Source organism: Gymnoscopelus microlampas (assembly GCF_963454915.1).
Source record: "Gymnoscopelus microlampas genome assembly, chromosome: 13".
In the NCBI taxonomy this organism is placed as follows: domain Eukaryota; kingdom Metazoa; phylum Chordata; class Actinopteri; order Myctophiformes; family Myctophidae; genus Gymnoscopelus; species Gymnoscopelus microlampas.
In genome coordinates, this window is record NC_139950.1 from 1,084,952 (window position 1) to 1,095,641 (window position 10,690).

General features: G+C 43.3%; 2 protein-coding genes across 2 annotated transcripts; one reads left to right on the forward strand and one right to left on the reverse strand.

Annotated features, from left to right (window-relative positions):
• Positions 1-3,980: 3,980 nt before the first annotated feature.
• On the reverse strand, positions 3,981-5,315 carry LOC311058115 (tubulin beta chain-like; the record flags this gene model as incomplete). Its single annotated transcript, XM_084075421.1, has 1 exon — positions 3,981-5,315. One exon carries the CDS (start codon positions 5,313-5,315, stop codon positions 3,981-3,983), a length of 1,335 nt encoding a protein of 444 aa, XP_083931547.1.
• A 2,478-nt stretch (positions 5,316-7,793) lies between these two features.
• Positions 7,794-9,128, forward strand: LOC311058116 (tubulin beta chain-like; the record flags this gene model as incomplete). Its single annotated transcript, XM_084075422.1, has 1 exon — positions 7,794-9,128. One exon carries the CDS (start codon positions 7,794-7,796, stop codon positions 9,126-9,128), a length of 1,335 nt encoding a protein of 444 aa, XP_083931548.1.
• Positions 9,129-10,690: the final 1,562 nt, after the last annotated feature.

Sequence of the window (10,690 nt, forward strand, 5' to 3'; positions counted from 1 at the left end):
CAAGAAATTGGTGAGACAATCAGCTAAATTAATATGGTAAACTATCTTTGAAATCCGCTTAACAAGTTGCATGAGGAAAAAATGTCTAATATGCAACAATGTTATACAAAAATGCATACATGTATGTAGTGGGGGTCCCTGCTTCGGCTCAAGCTCAGCTAAGGGGTCCTTGGCCTGCAAAAAGACCCCTAATGATAGACACCCTTGCTCTCAGCCAATACCTGGAATAAGCAACTCCGACCTACCTGCTTAGAAATGCATATTAGAGGAAACAGAGTGTCTTGCTAATAGACGCTGCCCATTCCAACAAGAAATACAAGTTCAAGAGATTATGAATCCTACGATAAAAAAGTACAAACACAAAAACACGTTCTGATATCTAACATAGAAAGTATGTACTACATACAAAAGATCCTGAAGTCACAATACAACTCTGCCTCTGACGGGTCCATCCCTTTTTAATAATAATGAACAGGAGAAGACAAGCAAAACCCCAGACTGTTTGTGACCATGTGGACTGGCAAGCACTGGAGGTGTTTCAAAGCCGTGACTCAAAGCAGACAGACGGAGAGACCTTTAAAGATCACCACGGGAGGAAAGTCAGTCACCAGAGGCAGTACAGCAGTTAGAGTACAGAGGAAAGTCGAGTATTGTAGGGTACAGTTAGGAGTAGCGACCCGATAACTAAAGATCAACGACGAAGAACAATATCAGAAAAGCACGATCAGCAGTAGACGACAGAATACCCCAAAAGCAGCATCCTGGACTATGCACAAACGAGCACAGTCACAGTACAATCACCATCACATGTCATTACAGAGTAACTGAAATCAATGAAGTGTCACCACAGTGCACGTCAGTACAATAACCACAGCATACAGTGTCCGTGAAGAATAGAATAAACTGATAACAATAAAACAATACAATATCTATGAAGAATAGAATAAACTGATAACAATAAAACAATACAATATCTATGAAGAATAGAATAAACTGATAACAATAAAACAATACAATACAATATCTATGAAGAATAGAATACACTGATGACAATAAAACAATACAATACAATATCTATGAAGAATAGAATAAACTGATAACAATAAAACAATACAATACAATATCTATGAAGAATAGAATACACTGATGACAATAAAACAATACAATATCTATGAAGAATAGAATAAACTGATAACAATAAATCAATACAATATCTATGAAGAATACAATAAACTGATAACAATAAAACAATACAATACAATATCTATGAAGAATAGAATAAACTCATAACAATAAAACAATACAATATCCATGAAGATTAGAATAACCTATAACAATAAAACCATACAATATCCATGTGCAAGAATGTCAGTATCAGTGCGGTTTTGTCATCAAGAGCTTCTTTCCGGTGGCTGTTACAGCCGCAAACAAGGACATGGACGATAGGAAAAGAGAGGAAAAAATTACTGAAATATGAATAAATAAAACGAAATAAAAACTAAAAAACTGTACTGTAGTTATTTCTGTACAGATCACTCAAAGCGATATTGCAAAATGTAAGGAGTCTGTATACACTAAGCTACCCCCCTCCGTATTGCTGCTATGGTAATTAATCACTCATGGGGCTTTTCTTATTCTTATATCGTAGCTTTATTATGATTGTTGTTATGTAATGTTGTCCTCTGATGATAAATACAATAATAAAAACGAAATGTTATATTCTAATAAAAATGCATAAAGGGGAAACAGTGAAGTGAAGGTAAAAAGTCTAGTTGCACATGCCAGGGGTTTTAAACCTCTGTATCTTTCTGAAACAGAGTGCCCTGCTAGACGCTGCCCATTTCAACAATAAATACAAGTTCAAGCATTTAGTCAAGTAAAAACACACAGCTAATTTAAAAGCTTGTTTTAAAAGCAACAGCAGGTGGAGATTTCATAGTTAACAGTATTTCTGTCTAGGTCTAAAAACAATATAAAACTATAAAATCTACTGACCCTAGGTCTCTTAACAGTATACATTTCAACAGCATATATCTTTATAATGCATTGTAGAGTCTCTTAGAGAGTTGCCATTTGCACATAAATGCATTGGAATTCTTGAGCATAGCTCCCCGAGTAAGCTTAACAGTGCAAGGTACATAAAAAGAGCCAAGAGAAAGAAATACACCCTACAATAAAGACTAAAAAAACATGCTCTGAAGAACGTACATAGGCTACTTCACATTGCACATTTTGTCACTAGACAAATAAATGCAGTTTGACACGAGTTTGTGAGTGTAGAGTATGTTGATAGAGGGAAGGTGAAAGCATCTGCAGTTGGTGGAATCAAAATAGCTGGAATCCTTTGGTCCGATTACAAGTTCAGGTTTTATAACTATGTAGGGGCGGCAGTGGCTCAGGGGTAGAGTGGCCGGGTAGAGTGAACTGGAAAACCGCAAGGTTCCCTGTTCGTTCCCCGGCTGCGGCGCTCCCTAGAGTTACTGTCGAAGTGTCCTTGAGCAAGACGCTGAACCCCTAATTGCTCCCGATGAGCAGTTTGGTGCCTTGCATGGTTTCCTCCGCCATAGGTGTATTAATGTGTGTGTGAATAGGTTAATGGCACAATCAATGTAAAGCGCTATATAAATGCACCATTTACCATTTATCCATTTTCACCGGCCAAGGTATAGACAATACTGTGTATACGCTCAAAAGCTCATCCCCCATCACATATAATACAGTTTGAGTCCATGAAGGTGGAAGACATCTTTAGGCCCGCTTGGTGTTGTTGGGGATCCACTGTAGCAAAAAAAACACGAGGGAAATAAACAGGTCTTTGCTTAACTGGTGGTCAGTCACCTCTCATAACATAATAGTAGTCATCTAGGATCTAGGTGATGTGTGTCTGTTTCTGTCGTCTCTCGTGTGGTTTGAGGCCTTCAGGTTCTGGTCCAGAGGTTGGAATCAGCAGCTTAATTGGTTTCAGGTTAGTGGAGCATCTAATCTGAGTTCCCAGAAGTTTTCGCCAACTCTCGCATACAAACGGGAGGGGCCAGAGGAAATCTGGGCCAGAGCCCTGGTATTTGTCGACGGGATGTAATTTACGCTCAGAATCTGAGCGGACACGCCTCTTACCGGTCTGAGAGCTGTGCAACTCGTCTAAACAGTCCGACGAGAGGCAAACAGCAGTACACAACAATGGCGGCCGCAATTTCTCAAGGAGAAATTGCTTCCCGTCGCTCCTATTTACATGCAACACCCACTGCATGTGGATCCCGCACCCTTTTCTTCATTGGCTGTTGATTTGAACGCAGTGGCCGCGCCCCTGCTGTCCAGGCTCTGAGGTGAAGTCTCCCAGACTAGTGGAGCTTCTGGTTAGATGTTGGGTCAGCCTCCATCTTCTATCTGATCTTCATCTCCTCATCCTGCACCTCCTGCAGTCGCCTTTGTCTTCATCTCAATGTTTTCCTTGTCTGTAAAGCCAGTGGTAAACTATTCCACAGGGTCATCGGGTCATACCTGGCCACTTCGGCAAGTGGCCACCTTCAACGAGACATGTCCCCAGATGATTTCTCTTTTAATATTCATGTTCTGTGTAAGTACTGTCAGTAGTTGTCTTTCATCTCTCTCTTTGCGATCACTTATCTCCCAGCCTTTATTCACCTTTCCTTTCTTCATGATGATGATTAATATTATTATTGTATTATTATATTAGCATTGTATTTATTATTATTATCATTATTCTTCTATTCATCTATTATTACCATCTTTCAATTGCATTTCACCCACGGGATCAATAACGATATCTATAATTACAATTTCTATTGTATTTTTTTAAGATTAAGTTGTTTTATATTATGGTGGATGAATTCATAAAACAAGGTGCAGTAACAGGGTGCAGGTTTTTGGAACCATTGCATCAATTGCACCAAAGAACTGGAACATTGCAAGACATTTTGCTTTGCTGAATCGCTTTGTTGCTCAAACTAAACGCAGGGTTTTCAGTCAAAATCCTCTTCCTCTTCTTCACCCTCTCCCTCGTCCTCAGCAGACGCATCTTGGTATTGTTGGAACTCGGACACCAGGTCATTCATGTTGCTCTCGGCCTCGGTGAACTCCATCTCATCCATGCCCTCGCCGGTATACCAGTGAAGGTAGGCCTTGCGGCGGAACATGGCCGTGAACTGGTCTGAGAGGCGTTTGAACACCTCCTGGATGGCTGTGCTGTTGCCAATGAAGGTGGAGGACATCTTGAGGCCACGGGGCGGGATGTCACAGACGGCCGTCTTGGCGTTGTTGGGGATCCACTCCACAAAGTAGCTGCTGTTCTTGTTCTGCACTTTGGTCATCTCCGACTCCACCTCCTTCATGGACATGCGTCCACGGAACATGGTAGCGACGGTCAGATAACGCCCGTGCCGCGGATCGCAGGCGGCCATCATGTTCTTGGCATCAAACATCTGCTGGACCAGCTGTGGCACGGTAAGCTGCACGTATTGCTGGCTGCCTCGACTGGTGAGCGGAGCAAATCCAAGTAGGAAGAAATGCAGCCTGGGGAAAGGAATCATGTTTACAGCCAGCTTCCTTAGATCGGCGTTGAGCTGACCGGGGAAGCGCAGGCAGGTGGTGACTCCGCTCATGGTGGCAGAGACCAGGTGGTTGAGGTCTCCGTAGGTGGGCGTGGTGAGTTTAAGGGTGCGGAAGCAGATGTCATACAGGGCTTCGTTGTCAATGCAGTATGACTCGTCTGTGTTCTCTACCAGCTGGTGGACAGACAGTGTTGCATTGTAAGGCTCTACCACCACGTCTGACACCTTAGGAGAAGGCACAATGCTGAAAGTGTTCATGATCCTGTCTGGGTATTCCTCTCGGATCTTGCTGATTAGCAGAGTACCCATGCCTGACCCGGTTCCACCTCCTAGAGAGTGGGTCATCTGGAAACCCTGGAGGCAGTCACAGTTCTCTGCCTCCTTCCTCAACACATCCAGGACAGAATCCACCAGCTCTGCTCCCTCCGTGTAGTGGCCCTTAGCCCAGTTGTTACCAGCACCGGTCTGACCAAAGACAAAGTTGTCTGGTTTGAAAATCTGACCAAAAGGACTAGACCTCACCGTGTCCATGGTGCCTGGTTCCAAGTCCAACAGCACGGACCGAGGAACATACTTACCACTTGTTGCATGGTTGTAATAGACGTTGATTCTTTCCAGCTGTAGATCGCTGTCCCCGTTGTATGTCCCAGTGGGGTCGACCCCATGTTCGTCACTTATGACCTCCCAAAACTTAGCTCCGATTTGATTGCCACATTGGCCGGCTTGCATACTCACAATTTCCCTCATTGTTCTTGTAGTCCAAAACCTCTGCCTCTATCTATAATGAATTTAACTATGCCCCTATCTATAATGAATTTAACTATATCGCTAAGATAAACAGTATAAAACAAGATAAAACAATTTTGATGGCATTCTCACGCTACAACCCCTTACATATAGAAGCTGGTCTGACGTCACACACAAAATAAACATAAATAAATGAGTGAATGAATATACAAATTATTGATACAATATTAATCGTTAAATGCACAGAATCTGTGTGTCCCGCATATCTTGAGAACCGGAGGACTGATCGACTTCAAACCAGACGCGTCTATCGTGGAGGACCCGAGGGAGTAAGCTGCCGAGTGGGAAGTTAGTCCTTCCAGCGGTTGTCGGCCCAACATCTAAAAGAAAACCATGAATGAATGAATGATTTTTTGGGTGATAAAAGGAAAGAGCACATGAGCACTTCCAAACATACAGCAGACACAATATCACTGAGCATAAAAACACAATAAAGGCTTATTGTCTCCGCCGAAAGGCATGGCGAGAGAGTATGTTTTACCCTCCGTCCGTCTGTCCGTCCGTGTGTGTGTCCTGTCCGTGTGTTACCAGCTAATCTCTGGCACCGTTGGCCCGGTCGCTGCGAAACTGTGCACACACACTCCCTGGATGCCAATTCAGAACCTCTGCCTCAAATTTTTCACATGGGCCTGTTATAGCGCCACCTGGAGGCCGATTTCTGCAAAACCCATTTTACACAGTATCTCTATACATGTGATCAACACGGATCTGTCCGATTTCCCATATTCCATCCTCATTGGCTAAGGTTCGCTTCCAAAATTTGCAGGATTGGTCGGTTTTGAACAAAATGCCTCAAATCATGAACGCAGTTTGCGATTTCCGTGAAATTTCACAAACACATTCCCACTAGGCCAAGGAAGAAATGCCACCCTTTTTCACATTTGCCTGTTATAGCGCCACCAGCAGGTCTAATTTAGCAAAACACATGTTTGGAACAAAATGCCTCAAATTAGGAATGCAGTGTCCGATTGGCGTGAACGACCTAAGAATAAATGGCACCCTTTTCACATTGGCCTATTATAGCGCCACCAGGAGGCCACAATAACGTACCCGACCTGGCGGAGACCTGTGCTCCGAGGAGCACTTTTTCTAGTTTCCATTGTGTTTCTCTAAACAACACAGTCACAACATAAAAGGGAAAAAAGGAGGGCATTACAAACTATAAGAAGCTAAACATTGTTACCAAGGGCAAAACAAAGAAAGCGTCTCTCCAAAAAAAGTCTCAAAGTCCAAAATGTTTTTTCAAATACTTTGGCACTGTATCTTTAACTATTTTAAAAGTGAGAAGCAGCTTGATGTATAGGGTGCGCTTTTCAACGGACAGCCAATTAAGTCTGTTGACATTTTTTTGGTCCAAATGAGTATGTGGGTAGACCTCACAAATGACTCTGATCAATTTGCTTTGTGCCGTTTGAAGCTTTTGAGAGAGACCAGTACACCAGCAGGTAGCAGCATAGTCAAAGTGACTGTACTGATGCCCCAGCCAGCATGGGTAGGACTGACTGTCAAGAAAATAAGCTTTTCTGGCCAAGAACTTAATACGCTGATTTATCTTGGTGAGTTTTTTTTGTGCCATATACTCATCAGACAGCCCACTGTCTAAAATGCAACCGAGGTAGTTTATCTCGTCCTTAACTGAATTAGGACGTCGCCAATTTTGATTAAGAAAACCAGGGGATCTAGCCAATCTAATTGTGGAGCCAAAAGTATGGCTTCTGTCTTGCCAGTATGAAGAGATAATCTGTTGTCTGACAGACAAAGGACCCCAATGGAAACAAGCCATAGGCTTTCTTGGGTTTTAAATCCTCTTAGCTGACCTTGTATTGAACTGTACTTTCATGTGCTTTTTCCTGCAAACTGCTAATAAAGTATTCAATCAATCAATCAATCAATCAATCAATCAATCAATCACAGCGAGTCAAAAACTAGTTTAAGCTCATCACTTAACGTCTTCTCTACCACTGATTCATCTTGATGCGATACCATTAGTAATCTGCGTATGAAAATAAGTTACAGGCAGGTGAAATTTCTGCTCTAAAACCATTTATATATAAAAGAAAGCAGCTAACCTGCATCGCAGTGAGCTTCTCAGCTAGCCGTTGTGGCTGGATGGTGTTAGGTGGGTGTAGGCCTGTTATGCAGGAAGATGATATTCACCTGGTACACGAATCCAGGGGTCTAGGTAGTCCCTAACCCGAGGATTCAGGTGACACAGAACCAATCGCTCAAAGAGCGAGAGCAACTGACGTCACATATTTATGTTTATTTTGTGTGTGACGTCAAACCAAAACTTGGTCAGTTATATAAGGTGCTGTAGCACCAAAATGGCATTATATTTATTTTACCTAACCTTGGAGAAGAAAGAAAAGAAAAAGGGATCTAAACACAGTAAGAGACTGCAAGAGACATATAGACAAGATGAGAGAAATTGTGAGTATGCAGGCTGGCCAATGTGGCAATCAAATCGGAGCCAAGTTTTGGGAGGTCATAAGTGACGAACATGGGGTCGACCCCACTGGGACATACAACGGGGACAGCGATCTACAGCTGGAAAGAATCAACGTCTATTATAACCATGCAACAAGTGGCAAGTATGTTCCACGGGCCGTGCTGTTGGACTTGGAACCAGGCACCATGGACACGGTGAGGTCTAGTCCTTTCGGTCAGATTTTCAGACCAGACAACTTTGTCTTTGGTCAGACCGGTGCTGGTAACAACTGGGCTAAAGGTCACTACACGGAGGGAGCAGAGCTGGTGGATTCTGTCCTGGATGTGTTGAGGAAGGAGGCAGAGAACTGTGACTGCCTCCAGGGTTTCCAGATGACCCACTCCCTGGGAGGAGGAACCGGGTCAGGGATGGGTACTCTGCTAATCAGCAAGATCCGAGAGGAATACCCAGACAGGATCATGAACACTTTCAGCATTGTGCCTTCTCCTAAGGTGTCAGACGTGGTGGTAGAGCCTTACAATGCAACACTGTCCGTCCACCAGCTGGTAGAGAACACGGATGAGACGTATTGCATTGACAACGAAGCCCTGTATGACATCTGCTTCCGCACCCTTAAACTCACCACGCCCACCTACGGAGATCTCAACCACCTGGTCTCTGCCACCATGAGCGGAGTCACCACCTGCCTGCGCTTCCCAGGGCAGCTCAACGCCGATCTAAGGAAGCTGGCTGTAAACATGATTCCTTTCCCCAGGCTGCATTTCTTCCTACTTGGATTTGCTCCGCTCACCAGCCGAGGCAGCCAGCAATACGTGCAGCTCACCGTGCCACAGCTGATCCAGCAGATGTTTGATGCCAAGAACATGATGGCCGCCTGCGATCCACGCCACGGGCGTTATCTGACGGTCGCTACCATGTTCCGTGGACGCATGTCCATGAAGGAGGTGGAGTCAGAAATTACCAAAGTGCAGAACAAGAACAGCAGCTACTTTGTGGAGTGGATCCCCAACAACGCCAAGACGGCCGTCTGTGACATCCCGCCCCGTGGCCTCAAGATGTCGTCCACCTTCATAGGCAACAGCACAGCCATCCAGGAGGTGTTCAAACGCCTCTCAGACCAGTTCACGGCCATGTTCCGCCGCAAGGCCTACCTTCACTGGTATACCGGCGAGGGCATGGATGAGATGGAGTTCACCGAGGCCGAGAGCAACATGAACGACCTGGTGTCCGAGTTCCAACAATACCAAGATGCTTCTGCTGAGGACGAGGGAGAGGGTGGCGAAGAGGAAGAGGATTTTGACTGAAAACCCTGCGTTTAGTTTGAGCAACAAAGCGATTCAGCAAAGCAAAATGTCTTGCAATGTTCCAGTTGATTGGTGCAATTGATGCAATGGTTCCAAAAACCTGCACCCTGTTGCTGCACCTTGTTTTATGAATTAGGGCACCATCAAATAAATACATAATACAATAAAATATACTAAATATAATTATAACGATAATGATATGATAATGATTATAACATTGATAATGAAAATGATGATAATGATAATGAAAATATAACAATACAAGTAGTGTTCATCATCATTAGAAAGTAAGGTGACCAATGGGTTGAGAGATCTTCAGACAGAGAATGACCTAAAGACAGAAAGATGAAAGACAGCTACAGACAGTACTTACACGGAATATGAATATTTATGAATATTTTTAAAAAATCATCTGGGAACATCTCATTGAAGGACTTTCTGAAGTGGCCAAAGTATGACCCGATGACCCTCTGGAATATCCTACCACTGCACAGACAAGGAAAATATTGAGACGAAGACAAAGACGACTTGGAGCAAGAACAGGTCAACTCCAGAGACGTTGCACCAGCCAGAGTTTCAGGATGAGGAGATGCTCCACTCACCTGAAACCAATTAATTTATGATTTTAACCTCTGGACTAGAACCCGAAGACCTCAAACCACACGAGAGACGACAGAAACACAGACACATCACCTAGATCAATGGTTTTAATTTGAAAGACCCCCATAACTCTGAGACTGTACAAATGGAACCAAATGGAGGGTCCGTTTGGTTCCACTTGTACAGGCTCAGAGTTACAGACCTGTAAGGCTCCATTTAGAACCCCCTCAAGGAACCGTGAGAATCCCTGGCTGGACCCCACTGCGAGAACCACTGGCTAAGATCCTAGATCACTATTATTATGTTATATGAGTCTACTGACCACCAGTTAAGTAAAGAGCAGTTATTTCCCTCTCATTCTTTTAGCTTCAGTGATGTCAAGCCCAAGTACAGTACGTGCAAATAGGGGAAGGGAATGTCTTCATGTTACTGCGCATGCCTAGCCTTGACAAATACGATAAGATAAGAAACGGTCCGTACATTGGTCACGGGTAAAACCAAACCAGTGTTTTGTTAAGGAACTGGGCTCATTCTAACCAGGGTCGAATTCGAACTCGAATGGATGAAGACAGTGAGCGAAAGGAGCCTTCATATCTGGAGCGTCTGGACCAGTAGATGTTGGCAAATGAGATCCAAGATGACAAGAAGGTATGGCCAATGTTATGGCCCAATAACATGTTTCTTTCCGTGATTGGGCCGTACAAGGTGTGACCTATGAGTATGTGTGTATCTGAGTATGAGCCAATATACTGTACTATATGCATTTTCATTTAAATATTTCATGTATTTTTAATTATTATTATTGTTATTATTAATGTTATTATAATTATTATTATGTATTTTTAACGAGAGGACAACATAACAATAATAAAGCTAAGATAATGTGATAAGAAACCCCCCATGAATAATTATGATAGCAACGAAAATGAGGGGTAGCTTAGTGTCTGGATTATAGAAGGCTA